The 24,329-nt window shown below is 42.1% G+C and overlaps 2 protein-coding genes across 6 annotated transcripts in view; one reads left to right on the top strand and one right to left on the bottom strand.

The window, feature by feature from the left end:
* The window catches only part of RECQL5 (RecQ like helicase 5), a 39,351-nt gene that overhangs the window by 7,272 nt on the left and 7,750 nt on the right, over nucleotides 1-24,329 (bottom strand). For both annotated transcript variants that reach the window (XM_074224565.1, XM_074224564.1), the window contains exon 8: nucleotides 17,105-17,184. In XM_074224565.1, coding sequence (XP_074080666.1) covers nucleotides 17,105-17,184 — 80 coding nt within the window. The remainder of the gene's footprint in view (nucleotides 1-17,104; nucleotides 17,185-24,329) is intronic.
* On the top strand, nucleotides 1,630-13,431 carry SMIM5 (small integral membrane protein 5). Of its 4 annotated transcripts, none has more exons than XM_074224568.1 (3): nucleotides 1,630-1,914; nucleotides 7,372-7,526; nucleotides 8,376-13,431. In XM_074224568.1, exons 1-3 carry the CDS (start codon nucleotides 1,886-1,888, stop codon nucleotides 8,483-8,485), a joined length of 294 nt encoding a protein of 97 aa, XP_074080669.1. In that variant the 5' UTR covers nucleotides 1,630-1,885; the 3' UTR covers nucleotides 8,486-13,431. The 4 variants fall into 4 exon arrangements, with proteins under 4 accessions (XP_074080669.1, XP_074080671.1, XP_074080670.1 ...); XM_074224570.1 differs by having other exon boundaries at nucleotides 1,632-1,869; nucleotides 7,377-7,526; XM_074224569.1 differs by having other exon boundaries at nucleotides 1,636-1,869.

The raw sequence follows: 24,329 nt of genomic DNA, 5'->3' as shown, positions 1-24,329 counted from the left end.
AAGAGAATTTGGGGCATTATGAACTGATGTACAGTGAAGTGAGCAGAACTAGGGGAACAATTCATACAACTTTAAAACATTTCAGAACTCTGATCAAACCACAATTTCACAGAACTAATGATGAAAGGTTCTACCTATCTCCTGTCACAGAGTGACAGACTCTGGCAAGAAAATGAAAAATATATATTTTTGGACATGGCCAATATAGTAATTTATTTTTCTTTGATGAAGACAAAGAAGGGTAAAGAGGTAAAGAACTGCTAGGCTGCTGCTATGTACAAGGATACACTGAATTCTCTGCCCCATCATATAAGAATTCTCTGGACAGTGAGATGACTGTGCTGCTCTCCCTAGATTCATCTCTAGGGGTTGAGCATAATTTCCACAAAGGCGGCTCTCCACCACGCCCATCACCACTGAGCTCTGACTCACTGGAGTTTTGTATTCAGAAAAAGGGCCCCTTTGACAGTTGGGCAGAGTGGGGCCACATTCAATTCCTCTCTTTGCCCTGGGGACTGTTTGGCCTGCCACAGTGGTATGACAGCCAAATGTCAAGGTTCCATCCACTCAGTTCAAAAGGCCTCACCCCTGAGACTGGGAGTGGGTGATGAGGACAGAGAGATAGGAATGTGGGACAGTGGGCCCCAACAAATAAGATGGAAATTTCCTTAGCCTGCTTAAACCTTGAAAACAACCCACAAAAACCTGTTCTTTTGCTTTTATCTTTCAGGAAGAGGTCTCTGATAGCCTAGAGAAGCCAACAAGGATTCTAGGCCTGATCTGATTAAAAAAAAAAACCAAATAGAAAGGTCTCTTCTGGGCAATAATCCTTCCATTATTATGGTTATATACTATGGTAAACTGTGGTCTCCAGTCAAGCTTCTGAGGAAACTACCCATTTCTCTCCCACTGGGGAACCTTCTCAATCAATTATCACAGTTCTATTTACCCATTTGAATGATCTTACAGGTAAAATAAAAATGTAGAGGTTATATAATCCAGATTTTCACTTATACCTTTTAATCTTTAAATTTAGTGACCAGAAAGACTGAAAGGAGGTCTTTCCCAGGGATCTGTGAGGATAAACTGCTTTGGAGAAATGAGAAAACAAATTCAGCCTGGGTGGTCTGAGCAATCTGCTTACCCCCAACTCTTTTACTTTTTTTTAAAAGAGTGGCCTGACAGGGAGGGGGAGGAAAGCTAGGGAAAAAAGGTAGGAAGAAGGGGATTTGGCAAGAGATAGAGAACTAAAATCCATCCCCAGGTAGAGCCAGTTGCCTGGAGTGGCTCACTTCTTGCCCTACCCCCAATGTTAGGTGAAATCCCTAGGGTTGTCCTTAGCAAGAGAATTCTAGGAACTGCCTAGATCTAATCAGAGTAAAGCAGTTCAAGTCAACATCCCGAAATGGGCAGGCCTTGCCAGACCCCAGAACAGCTCATCACAAAATGGGCATGGGAAACAGTGAAGGAAAAGGGAAATAGTTCATCACCCCTCTCCTTTCTTCTCTCCCCCCACCACAGGCTGCAGATCCAAGTAAAAGAAATGTAAAATCCAAATTATTTTTCCCAAGCTGTAAGACAAGTTCCCAGCAAGTGTGAGATGCCTGTGCTGGAGGAGTAGCTATCACCAGCTGGCTCTGCCCCTTTCCCTCCCCCTTCCCCTGTAATCTGAAACTTCACATCTCCTGGACAACCAACAACAAAAAAGCCGAGGCAGAGAGAGCAGCTGGTTGTCAGCAGTAGAAAAGAGCTCCTCAGAGTGGACTTGAGGGAAGTGGAGCTGGGAGAGAGAAGCCAGAGCAGGGCAGAATGAGGTGAAGACAGTCGACAGAAGGGAGCCCGAAGCCGAGAGCTGGGAACTCTCCTGGGGTAAGGCTGGGCTGGCATGCTTCTCAGTCCTCAAAAGCATATCAGGTAGAGGCAATGAAAACATGGGGCCATGAGTTCAGTGGTGTTCCCTGGAGGTTGGAGATGTGGGCTGGGGGGGAAGGGTGACAAGGCGCCCTGCAGAAAGGGGGCAGTCAAAGTCTGGTGAGGATCAGTGCTCCAGGGATACTCCAGATCATTCAAGTCCTCCTAGTCTTTCTGATGGCTCCAACTCCCAAGGCTTAGATCTCTCTCTTTTTCGGTTAACATCCTGAGTGCTAGTGTAGGAGAAGGTAAAAAGCATGAAGCACTGCTGGGGAGGAATGATTCTTCCATTCTGCAGGCCACCATGCTTTGTTGAGCTGCAGACAGGAGCAAGTCCTGATCACCTCAGTTTCTGCAAGCCTCAGATAGGATGCACTGGGATAGAGAATGTCTGCAAGTATATTTAGGAGAGTTCAGGATGAGTAACTTGTTAAACAGACCCAATGGGAAAATCTGGAATGGAAAAACCCATTTGATTGCTGAGGAAATTCCTTTCTCAAGGACCAAGGTGCCTTGATCACATCAGAGCCCTTCCTTTCACTCTCCCAACTAGTGAGACTTGGGCTCGAGGGCTGGCATTCACCAGGCAAACTCCTTAGGCAGCCATCTCTGCTCTGCTTTAGCTGTTCTTCCTCTCTTATTCTGGCAGTAAAAGGACTGTACAGTCTCTTCCCTCCCCCCACAACCAGCACTGCAATGCCTTAGAGGCACAGTGTTGAGAGAAACTCAACTTTTCTGGTTTACTGCCAGGCCTACTTTCTTATCATGGGTGTCCCACCTTGGGCACACTTCCCCCCCTTCACTTTTGGAAAATCACTATAAATTTGGTTATCTCTGTTGGTACTGGGTCTCAAGGGCTTCACTCAAATAAGGAGTGATAGGCATCCAAAAGAAGGCTGGAGGAGAAAAGGGGCCTCAGGAGCAGCCTGGAGATGGGATATGCAAGTTCTAGGATAGGGGCAGCTTGTGATGTACAGGCATTGAAGCAGTACTTTCAGACAATGCAGTGGAATCCAAGCCTAGGAGCAAATCTCTTGTCTATGGGCCCTAATGAGTAAAGACTGCATCCTCCCCAAGCCCTAGGAATGAAGGCAGGCAGACAGATACACACACACACATGCATACATACAGGCAGACACATGCACAAAGATACACATACAAGCACACAGGTGTGTACACACACATGCAGCTACCTTAACCTTAAATATCTTTCCTCCAGTTACTTTTCCTCCAAGGCAACAGCTGTTTTCCAATAGGACAGAACAACTAGGGAAAAGTGGAGACCAAGAAAGAGGCCAAGTGTTCTTGGCAATGCTGAGGGAGTGAGTTTAGCCAGGGTTTCTTCCATTAGTAGCGGAGAAGAAAACTCCTCCAGCAATGGGAACACGTGGCCAATAAGGAAAACAGACATTCAGCCAGGGTTTCAGGAAGTCAGACAGGAAGGGACACGGGGTGCAAATGACAAAGAAGCCCTATCTCTCCATCCTGAGTGCCTCGTCACCAAGATACCACTACAAGGAAACCACTAACTACACATCTTCCTTGAGGGGCTCTGACTTTCCAAGTTCAGTTCTGCTGTCAAAGTCTGATGCTAGGAACTATGGGACACACACAGCCTAGCTCAGAGACAGAGACATTACTCCTTGGTTTCTAATGTTGTGGAAAGGAAGTTGCTCAAGACTTTCCAGGAGCAGCAATGGGGGAAATTTTGTCTTTCCAATCGTGAAAGACTACTGGACCAAATGAGTAGGAACAGATAAGAACTCCTCTCTCAATTTCCAACTCTCAAGGCTTATCAGGTAGCATGTAAAGGAAACTGACTATTCCAGCATACAGTAAAAATAATAATGGTTAGCAGGATGATGGAACATCAGAGAGAACTCAATCTCTCTCTCTCTCTCTCTCTCTCTCTCTCTCTCTCACACACACACACACACACACACACACACACACACACACAGAGTCTTTAGAAGGGTTTGGCCTTGAGTTCTCAAATTTAGAGTAGGAAACTGAGAAAGAGGAAAGCTGTTGGGCAGAGCAGCCAGCAACCTGGCCTTGCCAGATGTCCCCAAGTTTTCTCCCAAGACACCCTGTGCCAGGGAGAGATGCTGCCCAAGGGGGCTGTCTCTCTGTCCTTTGCTTTCCATTTCAGCTGAAAGAACACTGGTCCTTTTCTCCCACTTGAAAAGACTGGAAAATGAAAAAAGAATGACTGTAGGAAGCTGAGCAGAATGGGGACACCTGAAGGACAGGAAAGGCCAGGGGCAGGGAGACTGCTCTCGCCACTTTCTCAAGGTGGCACGCAGGAGTCTAGAACAGCAGCTTCACAGAAACTCACATTTTAATTGACTTAGCTCTATTACTCTATTTTCTCAAATGTATTTGTGATTAGTACAGAGAATTTGAAGATGCTGAGACAAAAGAAATTAAGAGAAATGAAAAGTCTTTGGGGTCCTGTATTTACTTTCTTCCATTGCTACAAGACACGAGTGGGACAAAGGACAAATACAGAGAAAGGGAGGAGGGAAGAAGGGAGGGACGGAGAGAAGCCAGAAATAACTAATTCTGGCAGTTGTACTAGCAGCTGGGAATACTTAGGGGCTCACTGAGAAACACTGGTCTGAGCACATGCCACAGATGACAGTCACCTGACAGTTGCTCTTTACACTAGACGACCAGAGGCCAACAGCATTAGTAACTGCTCTTTAAATAGACTGCTAGAAAAGACAGGACACTAGAACAGACAGATAGAAAGACGAAGACATACACACACCTCTATTTGAAGGCCCTCTTCCTTTCAGGAAGGCCAAAAACAAAGTGAGGGCCACTGGTTGGATTCCTGCAGCTTTCTTAAGACATAATGGATGCTACCATTTCCCACTGTTTTTCAGCATTCCCATGGTAACTTACTCTACTTAACTGCGAGCTGGTTAGTTCCTTAATCAGCACTAATCAATGGCTGCTTGGAGCTTCTTACTTTGTGCCTTTAGAGAGAAAGGGGGACTGCTTCTATCTTGTGGCAGGAGGGATGAAGGGAAGGTTTCATACTCAAAAGGATTTGGGAGGTCACTCTTCATCTCTGTTATTAAAAAAAGTGAAGGGGGTGGCTAGGTGGCGTAGTGGATAAAGCACCGGCCTTGGAGTCAGGAGTACCTGGGTTCAAATCCGGTCTCAGACACTCAATAATTACCTAGCTGTGTGGCCTTGGGCAAGCCACTTAACCCCATTTGCCTTGCAAAAAAACCTAAAAAAAAAAAAAGTGAAGGACTTCTAGTACAGTGAGGTAAGAGGTAAGGGACCTGTATGCCCTAGGTCTTCAAGCTCTCGAGTTAATGCTGATCACAGAGGAAAGCCTTCTAGAGTAGGCTTTTGTCCATACAGAACTCCTATTGCCCAAAGTGCAGCCTACAGGGCAGCTCTCTTGGCATGGAAAACCAGATTTTTTTTTTTTTAGGTTTTTGCAAGGCAATGGGGTTAAGTGGCTTGCCCAAGGCCACACAGCTAGGTAATTATTGAGTGTCTGAGGCCAGTTTTGAGCTCGGGTACTCCTGACTCCAGGGCCAATGCTCTATCCACCGCACCTCCTAGCTGCCCCTGAAAACCAGATTTTTAAAAGTATTTTTGGACATATTCAAAGGCTAGGGTAATGATCACCTCTCTAGGGAATGGCAATCAAGAAAGAGGAAGCATGAGGAAGGGTTCTATCATAGGGGATAAGAAAAAGTGGGCAGTCAGCATTTGCTCCCTAGCTAGATCATACCCAGTAGTCTATAAACTAATTTATAACCAAGGATTCTAGAATGAAGATTCTTGGAGACAAACAACAAGACCAAGTTGGTTTAATCGGCTATGAGGAGTGCAGCTAGGTAGTGCAATGGATAGAGCACCGGCCCTGGAGTCAGGGGTACCCGAGTTCAAATCTGGCCTCAGACACGTAATAATTACCAAGCTGTGTGGCTTCGGGCAAGCCACTTCACCCCATTTCCTTGAAAAAAAAAACCCTAAAAAAAATCAACTATGAGGTACTAAAGCCAAGGGAGTCGTATCAAAAAAGGCACACTGAACTCACTATCCTACAAAGAGATACTCCAACCTTGTTGGAGTCAAGCAGAAATAAGAGACAGGTCAATGAAATAGCTAGTTTGTTGGCTCCTATTGCCAACTGCTCCTTGCTTATTCTTCTTCTTGGTTTAGAGTACATCCTTTGGTGTAATGGATCTGAGCAGGGTACTAGATTGAGACAGAGCTCTGTCGCCAACTTCCCAAAAGGATAGTAATGGTCTCTAAAACAACACTTCCTTCCCAAAGGAAAATATCTTCCCACAGACCTTACTTCAGCTTTCTGGCTGGGCCCTGGAGATTGCCTCAGGATCCTAGAGGCCACAATGAACAAGAATGAGTCTTAGTTGGTAGGGGTTGGGAGAGGCTAAGCAGCTATTTATCTTAGGGTGTTTTCCTTCATACCAGTCAGGAAGGGAAGACAGGGGCTGGTTTGACCAGCCCCTGTAATTGAAGCTTGAAGGACTGGAATTCAAACCTCAATTCCAAGATAGAAGACCTCTCTGTGGCAGCCAGAAAGACATCCCTTTCTCCTTGTGAGAACAAGGAGCAAGGAAAGGTGATAAAGGGGTTCTTTGCAATGAGAACAGAAGAGCTGAGAACTGCTGGAAGGTTGGAAAGAGTCATTTTACTCAAGCACTCAAAGAATCATGGGCCTGCCAGAGTTTTGTTTTGTTTTTTTCCCCAAAGGCTAAATCATAAATCACCCTTTACCATAGGTTCAACACTAACAGAATGCCTAAAAGATCATGGATCCTTGCTTCCAAATGATGGAACTCAATGAGCCATGTGCAGAAAATTCCCTTGTTCATTTCCCATGGTTTACTTCTGGGGAAAGAATTCCACTCCTACTCCACTAAAGGGACCAAGGGGAACAGTTTTGCTAGGTGAAGGCTCAAGGCCAAACCTAGAAGTGGTGTCCAGAGACAAAGGAACATGACTGCAGTGTCCAGTTTGTAACCTGTAGTCACAAACATACAACTTTGGATGACTTCTAGACTGCTTCACCACAGCCTGATACTAATCCTTACCAACTGATTCCATTAGTCTCAGCCTTAATAGTGGAGTAGGAATGGAATTCTTCCTCTAGAAGTAAACATTTGGAAGTGGACAAGTGAACCTGTATATAGAAAGCTGAATTTCATCATTTGTGGGAAAAGTGTGGGGAGAGAAAGGGTCTAGACCTCCCAGTTAGGGTGGGGCTAGGCCAAGCAATAAGTGCCCCATCAACTCCCCATGTGACCCAGGAGGGAAAGGATGGCTGAGACCTGACAAACTTGTTCTGTGAGTGAGATATGGGGCAGTCCAATGTGGAGGGTGGGTAGAAGGCAGGATCTCTAGGGCTCCCAAGTGGTACAGAGGCCCTGAGTTAACTCACTCCAGCCTCTCTCTCTTCCTCAGTACAGACCAGAGGGAAGCGTGGTGCAGCATGGCAACCCAGAATTTCCTGCAGGAGATGCACTCGATGGGCCAAAAGTTCATTCTTAAATTACAGCAGCTGCCTCAAGCGGAGCCTGTTGAGATTATAGCCTTCTCTGTCATCCTCCTCTTCATTGGTGAGTTGGGGATCCCTGGGTTTCTTCTGTATTCAAATCTCCTCCAGGGATCAGGAAGCTGATAGTCAGTAAATGGCAGAGCAGATGGACAAGCCTGAGAGTGGCACAATCTCTATCCTCTATTAAGGTGGAAGTTACAAAGGGATTTCTTTAAGGGCTGGACATTCTAAAATGGAATTAGTGCAATAGGAGAGATGAAGGTGGTCAGTCTGACAGCAGGAGAAGAGTGATACTTTGGGTCAAGAAGCAGCAATAGGGAGACAGTTCTAAGTTAAGAAGTCAGGGATACGCGGAAGGAGGAAAGGAGGTAGCAGGGAGGATAAGAAAGGACAGACCTAGAACTAACTTGATTACATTCTCCAACTTACAATGAAAAATCAGAAGGAAAGGGGTGGGGAATAAACCTTTAGACAGTTACTGGTCCTGGACCAAGCACTTTAGAAATATGATCACATTTGATCCTCACAACAACTCTTTGAAGTAGGCACTTTTATGATCCCTATTTTAGATGAGTAAACAGAGGCAAATAGAGGTGAAGTGACTTGCCTAGCATCACTAGGCAATAAGCCTCTGAGGGCAGATTTGAACTTGGGTCTTCCTAACTCTAGGCTCAGTACACTATCCACCCATGAGGAGTAGTACTCAGGTCTGGCTCCAAGAACCTGGAACCAGACAGTGTCAAACTCCCTGCCTTTCCCTTGCCCTAAGGTAACTCCCCAAAGTGTAGACTTCCTTCCAGATGCTTTGGGATAATATGGGACTTAGCCAATCTCCCTGCTTCTCCTTTCAGAAAAATCAATTAATGTCAATTTCTTTTTCTCTTCTCCCTCCCCTATCCCTCTACCTCAGGCACTGTGCTGCTGCTCTTGATGATAGCCTGCAGTTGCTGCTGTACTCAATGCTGCTGCCCTGAGCAGAGAAGCAGGAAGATTCAGGTCCAGCCCATGACAGTGTCATGAGAGACAGAATAAGGATAAGAGGAAAATCAGAAAAGGAGGCTGCCAAACCCTGCCAAAGGCTGCTAGCCATGACCCTGCAGTGCACAGTATTCAATCAAGGTGCAAATGGAAAGATCTGTTTTACTGGGAGAACCTGAAATAAACCGGGCTGTGGCCATATATGTAACTGGCCCTAACTCCAGCTCCGAGAAAGTGACTAGGCACTAGGCACTGGGGCCTGATGAGAAAAGTAGGGAAGCCAGCAGACTCAGATGAATCTTTTGGTAAACAAGAGATGCCAAAGATAAGCCAACTGTGCCAGAGATTATGAACAAACTTGTCTTCATCCATTTCTTTGTTGTGTCTTACCATTAAAAAAAGGGAAGAATGCCTGTTCCCAGGCCCTTGAGAAGAACAATCTCATTCTTAGCCAGCTGTCACAAGAGGCCTAAACTAATCTGTGCCAAAGAAGTCAGACTCTATAATAATTAGTATGACCTGAAACCCCTGTAAAAGAGAAAAGTCCATTGAGTCTTTCTCTAGAATGTGCTTTTTTTCCTAAGTAAAAGTGCTATTAAGGTACCAGTTACCCTGGAGTTTATTAATAGGGGGCTGGTTTATTAGTAAGGGGAAAAGGAGGCTAATAGGCCCCAAGGGAATGACTAGTGCCCGCCTCGTCTATCCTATTTCTATACAAATGCCCGCGAAGACCACCCAAATAGAAATGACTTGTAGTCAAGAGAAGAGCTGATGAAGAACCAGGCAGAAAGTTGAAATGGATAAATGTGAAAAAAAATCTGTTAAAGAGTAAAAAGGAAACAAAACTCAGGTCAAATATAATGGAAAGTATTTTCACCAAACTATTAAAGTAAATATTTTTTTTTATTAATGAATGGTAAATGGAAAAGTGGAAAATGATAGTCATAGTTATTCATGGAGTGATTTTGTTCCAATGTTTTCAGGGGAATGTACTTTGTGGGAGATTGGTTTGGTTATCTGCTATGTCAAAGCCAAATGTTCCCTATGCAACAAAATATCTGTTAATGTAACATCACTGGGAGAAGGAATCTAGACAAAGAGTAACTCAAAAGCATTTGCCTAGAGTGAGGGTTTCTATGGAGCTCCTGCCCATCTACAATGCAGGAAGAATGTAACAGTCTTCCTGAATTTCAGAGATGTTGGAAAGTTTTGATGGCTTCTTGCTGCTCCTGATCCCCCTACTCTGGCCTGAGCTCCTAGAAGCCAATTTCAGAACTAGTGTAAGATTCAGTGCACTGCTTTGTCCCTGTCCCCAGCTAATTTTCTGTTCCTGTTCCTAGGGGCTTTCAGGTGGAAAGAGATATATAAACTCAGGAATAGAGGTAGGAGGAGAAAAGGTAGTCCACAAATGGTAGGAGGGGAACGAACAACATTTTCATTGTGATTTCTCATTCTCCTAGTTCTGATCCTTTTGTCTCTTAGTCACTATGCTGACTACCTGAGAATGAAGATAACCCCATCTCTCTCTCTCTCTCTCTCTCTCTCTCTCTCTCTCTCTCTCTCTCTCTCTCTCTCTCTCTCTCTCTCTCTCTCATTTGTCCCCATTGCTTCTATTTAGTCTAGGAACCTAGTCATGCTCACCAGGCCAGGAAGAGCAGGCATTGTTTGCTGGTTTCACTTCCTGATTCTCAAGCACTGGTTGGACAGGTTGAGGCTAAAGACAATGGGAGGAACTATTACACAAATATTTTCCAGCCCTACCTCCCAACCCAATAAAAACATTTAAAAGCAGTGCAAGAATCCAAGGGGGTTTGGCAATAAATGCTATAAACAACTGTGTACTTGAAAGGAGGAGCACAGTAGTACTTTCTGAGTCAACTGTTAAATTCACCACACCTGACTATACATACAGGTTCAGCCTCTTAATCCCAAACCCCACATTTCATTCCAATCATAGGATTCCTGAAATTTAAAGTACAGGCCCAGAACCTAGTTTCATTATCTCCATTGAAGTCAACTACTTCCTGCCCTAAACATACACACTCTTTCTCAAAATAATCTCCACATGAATGGGAGGGTCTCAAAAGGATAAAAGTTCCTTCCTTCTCAGAAAGAAAACAGTACAGCTAGGTAAATAGGGAGGGAATTATATCTTCTACAAAAAAGGTGGTGATGATGATGAGGTTTGAATTAATCTCATCTTGGATTTTCACTAATGTTGCTACTACCCTAAATATTGTCACACATGTGTCCTTCCTCAATACTGGGACTGTGTCTCCTATCAGCTCTACTGCTAAAACCAGTCTAACTTGTAGGGCTCTTGCCCACCTCTTCCCAAATACTGGGAGCAAGAGTTCTGCCCACACAAGACTTTGGTTACAAGCAGATGTCTCCCACTCTACCCTAAGGGCAAAGGAAGACTTTGTTTTGTTTTCATGATGGCAATACCCTGGATGGCTGTCAAATTTCACAAGGATCTGAAAGAACTCAGATTCATTTAAATTGCACCCAGGTAAGTGAACTTGGTTTAAGTCAACATTCAAGCCACTGAAACTAGCAGTTTCTGTTTAAATTCTGGTAAAGTAGGTAAATGGATTTTTTTTTGAGAGATACACACATGAATAAAGACACTTGTAAGTACTCTTAAAAACAATTCTTGTTCATTCTCTACTCTTCCACATCACCTTGAGTTTGCTCTTAATGTTAATTCTTTTTCTTAATTCTTGTTCTTAACAATGTGTTAAGCTTAAGACAGCTCTCTCCCTCCCTCTCTCTCTACTTATCTCTCTCTGTGTCTGTCTATCTCACCCTCTCTCTTTCTTCCTAACTTGATGTGTGTGTGTGTGTGTGTGTGTGTGGCTCATTTTTTTAATTAATATTTTATTTGTTTTCTAACCATAAACAATTGGATTTTTTTTTAAATGCAAGATGGACACAGAGAACAAGAATAGGGCAGTAACTCTGAGTCTATCTTTCTCTCTACAAAAAAGAAAATACTAAGAGTTGCAAACTTATCAACAGCTAATCCTAGTCAAGGGATGGATAGTCTTTAGTGATGGAGGTAACACAAGACTGTTCTTGAGGCTACATTAACCTAAGTGGATGTTCCTGGTCTGGACAAGAGAACATTGATCTAATTTTTCTCTATCACATCATTAGAGATGTGGGAACTTATCCTAGGAGAAAGCAAAGGTAGCTGGGGAGAAACATTGTTTCACTCAGAAAAACTAGGCATAAGATTTCTGTTATGATAAGAATCTTTTCTTCCCCCCAGAAATTAATAACAGGAGGAAGTGGTCAGGGTTATAGTTAATCATTCACCAATCACTTAAACAATATTCTCAAAGGCTTGAGTAGAGCTGGCCCCAGGCTTCTCCTGTGCTCTAGAGTAAGTCATTTATATCACCTAGACAGTCATCATCAGGTAAGGACTCGGGTTATCCCTGGGGGAAATCATTTCACTTCTAATGTCATGTAGGTGTGATTTGTTTAAAATGAACATCAAGGACAACCTTGGAGGGGAAATGAGAGGTATCATAAAAGGGCACCATGCAATCTGAAGGGTGAATTTGGAAGGCTGAAGGGAAATTGTTGCTGTTGCCAGGCAGCTCTGTTCAGTCCTGCCTTGTCCCCTTGGTGACAATGTAGGGGAGAAGCTCTGGCAGGATCTGGTTCTTTTGAGCACCAACTAGGGATATCAGCACTTTGTTTCCTCATGGCTCAGAACAGCTCTAGATAGTTTACTTGTGCAGTGGCTAGGGGGCTAGACTAACCATGTCAATTTGACATGGGAGAGTGGGTTGGGGAAGACAGAGCACACACAACAGTGACAACAGAATTAGGTAACAATAACTCCATTTTCACTGATAAAATCAGCCAGTTTTCCAGGTTCCAGTCCTGTGACTCTTAGTTCCCTTCTCAAAGGGCTTCATGGCAGAGGTACTTGCCCTTCTACCCCCTTCTGGGAAGCTTTTAGATCTCAGTCTGAAGAAGACAGTTCTGGAGACATTGCCCTAGTTTTTGTCCCCAGGCACATCCCCAAATCATTTGCCACAGGGTGAAGGGAATGAAGGAGCACTTGGGCTTCAGTTAGGAAGGACTCCGGAAAAGGATTAGGGTTAGAGCCTCTACTGCCATTTTCTGTTCAATAAAAGGTAAGGCTAGAAATAATCTGTTTTCAAATATTCCCTGCTTTCAGTATATTTCCATAGCTGCCTGCTGAATGAATCATTTCTCAGGTCCCATGACTCAAAAAAAGTCAACAGTATACCTCAATGATTAAGAAAGGAAGCATAGGAGGAAAGATACAGAAGCATGTTCTTTACCCACCCATCAGTGCTTTCTTTTTTCAGGGAAATGGAAATAGTTTCCCAAGAAGAATTTGTCCAGAATATGGAGGAAGTCTCCAAATCACAAGTCCTACATGATCCCTGGTGCTTTGGGCCACTGGTGGTGATGTGCATATTCTATGCCACAATTCTTATTCTCTTCCTCTTTGCTATTTTTTTCAATTACTTTCCATGTGGGTCTCCAAAGCCTATTTCTCAAAGAACCCAATCCATTTAATTTGGATGAGAAGAGACTAGAGAGAAAACTGATTTAACATTTCCTACTAGGAAGTCATCACCTCTGCCAAAAGCCAAATCTTATTAATAACCTCCACAGAAAGTCCTGGGAGATTGAGAATAACAGAAAATTGCAGAGATCATTTTCGGAGGTTGGACAAGATGAAAAGAATGGAGAACATTCTGAGACAAATTTCCAGTGTCCTGTGTCCTTTTCTAGAAGTTCTTCAGTGCCACAACCAGAGATGTGGGGAAGATCAAAAAAAGGGGGAGAAGAACAGTGGGAAAACATCATATCCACCAAATTCTTTTACTCTAGTTTGCCAATCTAGCTATGTTCCTCCTGTTTTAACCTAGCTCTGCAAGTGATTTTGAAGGGCTGAGCCCAGAAGCTAATGGATAAGACACTGTATCTTGACAGGAATGTGGGTAAAAAAAATAAATAAATAAAACTAATTCCTTTAAATTCTTCAAGCCCCAAGGGTTTAATTTTCTATTCAGTCAGAGATTCCTGAGGAAGCTTCACTCACAAACTTAATACAGAGATAGGATGACAGGGTCCTCATTCCCTGTAGCCCAACTCAATTAAGGGCTGAAAGTTCAGGTCCTTCATCCTCAAAGTGTTTCCCAAATGGAAACTAAATAGTGTTTATTACAATGGTATCAAATAAAAAGCCCTATCATGAATAACCAATGTTTTATCCTATTTCTGTAGCTTAGAATCAGAGAACAACAGAAGAAAATCATTAGTTGTCTCCATTCCAGTCTATGAGAACTCTAATCCATCATGAAGATTAGCCTAGCAGAAAGATCCTCATCACTTTTTAACATACATCAACTAGTTCTTGATTCTAGATGTTCAGAATCCAATGATTCTCTTTTTTTTTTTCAGAGAACAGATATTTTGGGTTTACTATTTTTAAAGGCTAATACTTGACCCTCACCCCATTACAATAATTTCAATAAGAAATTTTTTCATGAATAGGTGAGAAATAATAAATTTAGAATCTATATACACAGTCAATATGTCTAAAAATAAGTGTGATATCAATATTTCTCTAAAAATAATAGTGATATAAAAACAGTAAGAACATATCTCTAGGGGTGGCTAGGTGGCACAGTGGATAAAGCACTGGCCCTGGAGGCAGGAGTACCTGAGTTCAAATCTGGCCTCAGACACTTAATAATTACCTAGCCTTGGGCAAGTCCCTTAACTCCATTTGCTTTGCAAAAACCTATAGAAGAAAAAGTTACTTGCTTCTTAGCTAAAAGAAGAGATTAAAAAAATTATGCCCTGCTAAAAGAATAAAAGAGAAATTTATTATTCATTTATACTCATTCTGAGTATTGTCTCTTGTAATGTGCTTAATGTATCCCTGCTCTACCTAGCATTCATTTTCTCATATAACTACCATACTAAAAAGTTCCCTTTTTAAAGGATTTTTTTTTAGGAAGCAGTCTAGGAACTACAGCTTAAAATTGGAGTGAGCTGTTTAGGAAATATAGGTAGTTATAGAATTTTTTTTCTTTAACTCTGTAAACTGTTTAACCAAGGATGGAGTTCCTTAACTCCAGAAAGTTATTCAGGATAGAGAACTCCCTCTCTGACCCTTGGAACTTCAGAACAGACTTAGTACTTTTCAAATTAGGAACTTCCTCTCAGGCATAAGTTGGCCAAAAAATTCAAAGGGGGATGGCTAGGTGGCACAGTGGATAGAGCACTGGCCCTGGAGTCAGGAGGACCTGAGTTCAAATCCAGCCTCAGACACTTAATAATTACTTAGCTGTGTGGCCTTGGGAAAGCCACTTAACCCCACTTGCCTTGAAAAACCTAAAAAAAAAAAAGAAAAGATAATCAAAGAGATGAAGTTAGAGAAGGGTATGTATTCAAGTGGGAGATGGGGAGTAGAAAGAGAGAAGGGTCCACAGACAGACATACCCACTGAGGCAAAAAGAAGAGGAATACGCTAAAGGCAGTACAGGACCAGTGTGTCCCCAACTCCACAAAGTATGCAAGTTCTCTGGGCAGTCCCTTCTGTAGGGCCTCTGTGTTTGTGGCAAGGAACTTATATCACATGGAGACCCCTATGGAGAACTTAGTCCTGCCCTTTATTCAGAGAAGCATCTAGAGCTATTTCTAGGAAGCAGCAACCAAGGCCCAAAGTGGGTTTGACAACTGGCAGGAAAACTTGGCTCTTTCATCTCTTTGCAGAAATGAGAGCCATTCCCAAAGAACCTCAAAAGATACAGTTTAGCAGCTCCCTGCAATCCCTGGCACTGAGAGCACAGGACAACACTGGCTGTGGGCAAGGGTAGTTGCCACTGAACTCCGACCCACAAGTCCTGCCTCTTGGTTGTAGCTTATAACCTAGCCAGGTCAAATTATGGAGAAGGAAATTACTTCAATCTAGGAGCCAACTTCTAAATAAAGAAGATCAGAGTTAATAGGGTAGGAACTGAAGAAGAGGGAAAGAATCCCCCTTGGGGAGTTAGAATGACCAGTTACAAATATCCCCTCCTTTCTAGCCCCATTGCCACAAGTCTGCCTAGTCCAGGTACTCATGATTTCTCCAAGTATACTGCAGCAACCCCTTATTTAGCCTTATTTCCAGCATCTCCTTTCCCCAATCCTTCTACACTGCTGTCAATGGAATTGTTCAAAACATAAATTTCACACAAAAACAGCTTTAGCTTCTAAAACACAGTACTAAAAACGAAGTGCAGTCCTGCCTTCTGCTCTCCCCTGAATGCCCTATACAGACCCAGGCTGAACTTCAGCCCCCCAGACTCCTTCTTCACTTGGGCTCTGTCCCATTCTATCCTCACGATGGTAAGTGGCTGTAAGTGACATCATTCCCCTCCGTTTTATTCCATTGCCACTACTCATGGTCAGTTCCAATAGTAGCAGTCACCTTCAACCCTGGCTTCCCAGGTCTCCATGGCTCCTTTGCTCAATCTTCCCATCACTGTTGCCCAATTAAGCTTCCCAAGAAGTAGTTTTTATCAACATTACTCTCTTGCTGTTTTTTTGCCTGTTGTATTCAAGGACCTCTACAATCTGACTCCAATCTCCGTTATCTTTCACTACTCCCGTTACCAACCCTACTCCTTGTTCTCAGAATACAATTCATGCTTTCTAGCTTCCACACCATTTAACTGATTGTTTCCCAATTCCCCTCTGTTTAAATCCTATCCATCTTTCCCATACCACTTCAAATGGAACATTTTCCATGAAGTCCTTCTTAATTCTCCCCCAGATAGAATAGAGCCATCCCCCAGAAAATTTTGTATCTCTTCTTTCAGACTAAATTTTAAGATCTTTAAAAGTAAAAAAGAATTAAGTTTTTTTTTATTTCCTTATCACCCTCAGCACTTAGCATAGTGGTGGTTTTTTTGAAAAAAGGTATGTCTAATATGTAAATATAACTTTTACCAACTATTTACCACCATGGGGAGGAAGGAAGAAAGGAAGGAAGGGTGGTAGAAAAATAGGGAATACATAAATTTGTAAATGGATGAATATTGAAAAACTACCATAGCATGTAATTGGAAAACTAAAATAAAATTTCAATTAAAAAAAGAAAAAAGTGTTCAATAAAAGATGACAACTAGTTTGAATTGAAAAAGTTAATTTGCTTCTCTGTGTATCAGTCATTTTCCCCAAACTAATTACGAACAGCTTAAGAAATGAGCTAAGTCAGGGGTTAAGATGACAAAGTAGCTGGTGTCCCTGAATAAAGACAGAAGGTGGCCCAGCATCATATAACAGACATACAACTGTGTCAAGTAGAGATAAGTCAATGAATTAAAATATGGATGTTTTCCCTAACATAAAGCTGGGCCAATTCCCATGAGATTGAGTTTTGTGGGGATCAAGCTAACCGTGCTGTATTCTCTTTTCCACTGAATAAGCTACCCAAAGATGAACTGGAAAGAAGCAGAAGTCCCTTAACTCCATTTGCTTTCTTCAGAAGTCCCAACTAAATGGAACCAAGTTGCTTTTTTCTGACCTCTTAACATTAACAGCATTTGCTCTTGAGGAGAGAAATACACAAGTCAACATTTCATTCAACTGCAAACAAGAAATGATACTTACCCCAGCTTCTCACAGAAGTCCACCAGGGCCTCAAAGGCTGTCATGCTGGCTTTATCACAGTCCTTGTTCCCCCTCTTTTCCTAGAAGTAATAAAAGGTCATTGAAACAGAAACTCTTTCAAATCCACTGCAAATTCAGCCATCTTTTCACCTGCTCTATGCAGGTATATAAGGTAGGAATGGGCCTTGAGCTTTCAAACTCCAAGTCTGGTGTGTTTTTCCCACATAGCATTAAGGCAGTCTTAGAAATGGACAAAATTCTTCACAAAACTGACCAATCTTAAGAGTAAATTTGTTTTAGTTCACTTTAATACTTTATATCATGAAATAAAATATGATTATCAACCATTTCTTTTTTAATTTAATATTTATTCTCATTTTGTACAAATAATGTTTTTATACATTAATAAAATATTCTTGTTTAAGAGTAAACAAAATAGCCCCTCCCCCAAAAAACTAGAGACTCGCTTGAGCAATAAAGGGGAGAGAAAAAAATTAAAATTAAAATAAAAAAAATAATAGTAATAATTGTAGGTATGGCCAGGTGGCGCAGTTAGATGGAGCACCAGCCCTAAAGCCAGGAGCACCTGAGCCCACATCTGGCCCCATACACCCAACAATCTCCCAGCTGTGTGACATGCAACCCCACTGCCCTGCAAAAACCAAAAAAAGAAAAAAAAAGACCTAAAATAAAATAAAATAGTCATAATAGTAGGGGCGGCTGGGTGGCTGACAGAGCACTGGCCCTTGAGCCAGGAGCACCCGGGTCCAAATCCAGCCTCAGACACCCAATGATCACCCTGCTATGTGGCTCCAGGCAGGCCACCCAGCCCCATTTGCCCTGCAACCCCCCCAAAAATAATAATAAAAAATGTGCTTCGGTCTGTATTCCAACACCACCAACTCTGTCGTGGGTGGATCACATTCTTTATGATAAGTCCATCACAAAAGGTACTTCCATATTTTTCCACCATTGCCATTGCTGATTACAACTCCCTCCTTTCTTATTTCTCCATTACCACGTACTACATTTTCTCTCTTTCACTCTGACTCTGCCATAGGGTATCTGTGTGGCGCAGCAGACAGATCCCTGGCCCAGGGGCCAAGAGGCCCCGAGCCCCAATACCACCCCTTAGACCCAGCATTCACCTGGCCCTATGGTCCCAGACAGGCCATCCAATCCCAGCCCCTTGCAAGAAGTAAAAAAGAAAATGTGTTATATCTGACCAGTCTCCCGCCGTGGTCCATCCTCTCCTCCATCACTCACATCACCCCCCCTTCTCCCTGTCCACCCCTCCTTCTTACTCCAGATGCCTATACCCCATTGAGTGTGTGTGTGTGTGTGTGTGTGTGTGTGTGTGTGTGTGTATGTGTGTATATATGCTGTTTCCTCTCCTAGCCACCTCTGATGAGAGCAAAGATTCCCTCATTCCCCCTTGCCTTCCTCCCTTCCATATCATTGCAATAGCTCATGGTAATAAAGAAAAATCTTATTATATGAAATATCTTGGCCCATTCCCCCTCTCCTTTTTCTTTCTCCCATTACATTTCCTTTTTTTCCATTGTCTCCAATTTTACACCATATTTTATCTTCAAATTCAGCTTTCTCCTGTGCTTCACCTATAAAAGCTCCTTCTACCTGCTCTATTAATTGAGAAGGTTCATATGAATAATATCAGTGTCATTTTTCTATACAGGAATACATGCAGTTCATCATCATCATTAAGTCCCTCATATTTTCCCCTTCTCCTCTAATCTCTATGCTTCACCTGAGTCCTATATTTGAAGATCAAACCTTCTGTTCAGCTCTGGCCATTCCAACAGGAACATTTGAAATTCCCCTGGTTCATTGAAAGTCCATCTTTTTCCCTGGAAGAGGACATTAAGTTTTGCTGGATAGTTGATTCTCAATTGCATTCTAAGCTCTTTTGCCTCCTGGTATATTATATTCCAAGCCCTACGAGCTTTTAATGAAGTTGCTGCTAAGTCCTGTGAGATCCTGACTGCAGCTCGACAAAATTTGAATTGTGTCCTTCTGGCTCCTTGTAATATTTTCTCTTTGGCTTGGGAGTTCTGGAACTTGGCTATAATATTCCTGGGGGTTGGTTTTTTGGGATCTCTTTCTCAGGGGGATCGGTGGATTCTCTCCATTTCTATTTTGCCCTCTGCTTCTAGGATATCAGGACAATTTTCCTGTAGTAATTCTTTGAAAATGATGTCAAGGCTCTTTTCCTGATCATGACTTTCAGGTATTCCAATAATTTTTAAATTATCTTTCCTAAGTCTGTTTTCCATATCAGTTGTTTTTTCAATGAGATGTTTCACATTTTCTTCTAATTTTTCATTCTTTTGGTTTTGAAGTATTGAGTCCCGATTTCTCGTAAATTCAGGAATCTCCCTGAGTTCTATTCTTTGTCTGAAGGATTTGTTTTCCTCAGAGAGTTTCCTTATCTTTTTCCATCTGGCCAAGGCTACTTTTTAAAGCATTCTTCTCCTTAATAACTTTTTGAACTGTTTCATCCATTTGACTTAAGGTGGTTTTTAGCATGCTATTTTCTTCAGCATTTTTCTGGATTTCCTTGACTAAGCTGCTGAGTTCGTTTTCATATTTTTCCTGCATCTCTCTCATTTCTTTTCCCAGTTTTTCTTCTAACTCCCTCATTTGATTTTCAAAGTCTTTTTTGAGCTCTGTCATAGCCTGAGTCCAATTTCTGTTTTTCTTGGAGTCTTTAGATGCAGGAGCTTGGACTTCCTCATCTTCAGACTGTGTGTTTTGATCCTTCTTGGGCTCACAGGCAAAATATTTCTCAATAGTGTTCCTCTTTTTTTCCTCTGCTTGCTCATTTTCCCAGCCTTAGCCTGTTTTGGGGGTGCTTCCTGAGCTTTTGAGACATTCCCACAAGGGCCTCAATTTGTGAGGCTCTGTCCTCCCTCCTGGTCTGTGAATGACCATATGCGCCCCCCTCTGCCACAGGGCTGAGGTGGAGGGGGACCCTGCTGTTCTATGGGGGAGCCTAGACTGCAATCAGAATCTAAATGTGGTCAGAACCCCAGCATCCTGTTCCAGGGACAGAGGATAGAGCTCAGCAGTCTCTCTCTGCTCCCTCCCTAGGCTTGGCACACTCACACCCTGGGAGCTCCTGCTTACTGGCTTCTACTTTCTGTTCCTGGATCTGGGCTGCCATGACCACACTGCTCGCTGTGTGCCCTGAGGGCTAGGCTTCATGTGCTGGCTCTGGCAGAGGTCCCCCACTGTTCCCCCAAGTTGTGCCCAGTGTTCCCCGGGGCATAGATCAGGAAACTCCCCCGCTGCTGTAAGTGACGGCTCTCAGTGCCCTAGGGCTACCTCCAGGAGGTTGAAGTTCTTTGGCTCTGGTGGACCACCCCTCTGGCAGGCTGCCCCTCCGACCCCGGGGAGTAGAGCCTTTCTGCTCTTTTCCAGGTTACCTTGAATAGGAGAACTGCCTCACTGGGTCCCTCTGTGGGTTCTGTCTCTTGAAAATTTAGTTAGAGTCCTTAGTTTATAAGTTTTATAAGAAAGCGCCTAAGAGAGGATCCTCTCTTGTCGCCATCTTGGCTCCGCTCTGATTATCAATAATTTCAATGACATTAAGTGACTCCATAATCTTCCTATAACTTTTGTATGAAAGGGAAGAGAACAGACTCTACAAGTCATAAATTTAAGACTCTTGGCAAAGTTCTAGAAACATCTCATGAAAGGAATAGTCTGTGCAGGTTTAGAAAAGAAAGCCATAATCATCAAGAGCCACATAGGCTATATCAAAAACCATCATGCCAGACTAACTTGAAGTCTTTTTTTAAAAAGGTCATCAAGGGTGGCTAGGTGGCCCAGCGGATAGAGCACTGGCCCTGGAGTCAAGAGGACCAGAGTTCAAATTTGACCTCATACACTTAATAATGACCTAGCTGTGTGACCTTGGGCAAGTCACTTAACCCCATTGCCTTGCAAAAATAAAAATAAAAAATAAAAGGGTCATCAAACTGGTAGAACCATAGGAATGCTATAAATATAGATTTCACCAAAGGTGTCTAACAACATACTTCATAAGTTAATTTGTGAACAAGCAAGAGAGACTTTGGTCAAGTGATAGTATAGGGGAATTTGGAACTTGTTGAATTATCAAACACAAAGAATAGCCATAAATTAACTGATATCAAATCCTGGAGGGAGGTCTTTCCAGTAGAGTACCCCAGAGACCTGTCCCATGCATTGCTATTCAACATTTATCAAGGCAAAGACTGTATACTTAAGAGTTTGAAGATAACAGAAAGGAATAAAAACATGCTGGAAGCAGTCAGGATCTAAAAAGGTCTCAACAGAAGAGAATAAGAGCTTCACTAAATAAGATGAAATTTCATAATAATGATAAGTAGAGTAAGGAAATAAGATCTTAGACTAATTTCCAGAACCAGGAGGTGACAGCCCCACTTGGTACTATTTAGAATAGTATGTTCGGTTTTTTTATGCCATATTTTGCAAAGTAGAATGTTCAGAGATGGGAACCAGGACGGTGAAGAACCTGGAGACCATACCATAAAAAGAACATGAGAATAATTAGAGAAGACAAAATTGATAGAAAAGATAGAACAAGATTTGCTGTTAAGTCATTTTTCAGTCATGTTTCATGGGATTTTCTTTGTAGAGATTCTAGAGTAGCTTTCCATTTCCTTCTGCAGTTCATTTTATAGATGAGGAACTGAGGCAAACAGGGTTAAGAGACTTGTTAAGGGTCAGACACCTATTAAGTGCCTGAGGCCAGATTTAAGTCTTCTTGACTCAGATTATCTTTAAATATATATATATATATATATATATATATATATATATATATATATATACATATATATATGTATATACATATATACGTATGTATAATATTTTTTAAATTTTATTTAAAACAATGGGGTTAAGTGACTTGACCAAGGTCACACAGCTAGGCAATTATTAAGTATCTGAGGCTGGATTTGAACTCAGGTTCTCCTGATTCCAGGGCTCTATCAACTTCGCCACCTAGCTGCCCCAAAATGATCACATGACAAGAGGGATTAGACATGTTCTTCTAGATAGCAGAAAAGCAGAACCAAGCATAAGGGATGGAAGCTAGAAACAAATTTTTGACCTAAGAAATGTAGATGGCTCAGGGGGTGGTGGCAAAGCCATAAGTCCACTTGTTAGCTGAGATGCAGGATATTGGTTGGACTAGATAGTTTCTGAGATCCCCTTCAATTAAGTGACTGTGCCAGAGAAGATTACACTTTTCTTCTGATTGGCCGGTCCTCCTAGAATCTCCATTTTAAGGGAAATGGCAGGCCAGTTATTTTCCCTCTTTCACTCCTCTCTGAGCTTCATTATTTGTTCTCTAGCTTTTCAGCTTCTGTTTATGGTTTGTGTTTTCCTAAAAGCATCAGGTCTTTATTTTTGCTTGTATTTGTATTCTTAGGAGCTTTGCACAGAAAGTGGCCTATATTAAAAGCTTCCATGCTAACTTGAGGCTCAATCTAAGAGCTCCTCTTTAACCTGAAACTGAGGACTCAAAGACAGAAAGAGAAAGGTTAGATTGCTAGAAGAGGCCTTATCAAACTACTACTTGAAAATGGTGACTCACCTGGATATTACACTGGAGAATTAGCTACTTGGCTTAGATGGGAGAGCTGAAGATTAACAACTTAGACAAGTTAGTGTAACCTCCATCATCTAAGACTACTCTTCAGGGTACACTTGATAATCCACCTCCTGAAAGGACTGAAGGTAGGATGCAGAGTGAAAAGGCAAATCTAATGAATCATAAGGGTTCTATGCTATCTATTTCTAATTATTCTTTTTTTTTTTAGGTTTTTTTGGCAAGGCAATGGGGTTAAGTGGCTTGCCTAAGGCCACACAGCTAGGTAATTATTAATCGTCTTGAGACTGGATTTGAACTCAGGTACTACTGACTCCAGGGCCAGTGCTCTATCCATTGTGCCACCTAGCCACCCCATTCTCTTTTTTAAGCAGAAATATTTCAAGAAACTTAGAGAAGCATTTAAAGGGTTGAATATTAATTCTTTGAATTTGTAATAGAAGGAGCTAAAAAATTAATTTTTAAAGCTTTTGAAACATAATCCTTATCAGAGGCTGATTCTTTTTGTCTGTTTTGTGGACAGTAGGGTAAAGTGACTTGTCCAAGGTCATACAGCTAGTAAGTATCAAGTGTCTGAAGCTATATTTGAACTCAAGTCCTTTTGGCTCTAGGGTCAGTCCTCTGTTCACCAAGTCACCTAGCTGTCCTATCAGAGGCTGATTCTAAAGGAACACCTTGAACATTCTTGAATCATAACTAATTCTTCAATACCACCAACCAGCTGAAAAGGCAAAAAATCAAATTGTAAAATTATAAGATTATTGCCTTTCAGGAAATCTGAACCAGAGTCATTACAAACTAACTAAACAATACTACTGAAATTGGATATAGTTTGAGGAACAGTTTTCTGTCTGGGCTGATGGAAGAGGAGAAAAAATTAACCTGAATGATCAATATTGTAACCTGCCCGAGTTATAATTTTCAATGTCAGGCATAAGTCAGAAAATTTAGATGCATATCATTCCAAAGTCAGACAGTTCAAGACATAAGTGAGCACAAATTCTTTGTGCTCAATTATGGAGTCAATACTCTGATTTAGGCTGTAACAGGGGAGCTGACAAAGAACAGCTATACACAAGGCACAAGGCACGTTATCAAAGCTGCAGGATGTTGAACTTGCTGTTGGACAAAGTAGTATTCACCTTGGGGTCTTTAGAGTAGATCAATAATTTCCCAGTACCCCCTCAAGAATCTGTTGTTAAGAAAGCTTATTAGGCTGTTGAGAAAGTCAAAAGTCATGTGATTCTGAGTGAAATTGGTAAATCTCTAGGAATGCTAATTTTTCTAGATTATTTAAGTGGGCTAGGGCTGCTCAGTTTATTATCATAAGAAGGACACATCAGGCTGCAGAAGCATGGGTGAACCAGTCCAGATCAGAAGCAGAAAAGGTCAGAGCTTCTGTGCAAATTAGAAAGGATTTTGACCCATGCATTTCCAATCTGGGCAGGATAGTCAGACCCAGTCTCTCCCCCCCAGCCTTTTTACGTGTAAAAGAGTGAAAGAACAAAGTTTTAGATAGAACCTTTGTAGTGAAAGCAGTATTCTCTTTTTTGTTAATGTTCGAGAGGTCAAAAGTAATGTCTG

This window comes from Macrotis lagotis, chromosome 2 (genome assembly GCF_037893015.1).
Source record: "Macrotis lagotis isolate mMagLag1 chromosome 2, bilby.v1.9.chrom.fasta, whole genome shotgun sequence".
Taxonomy (NCBI): Eukaryota; Metazoa; Chordata; class Mammalia; order Peramelemorphia; family Peramelidae; genus Macrotis; species Macrotis lagotis.
The sequence above is the reverse complement of the archived record's forward strand: the minus strand, read 5'-3'. Positions and strand labels throughout refer to the sequence as shown.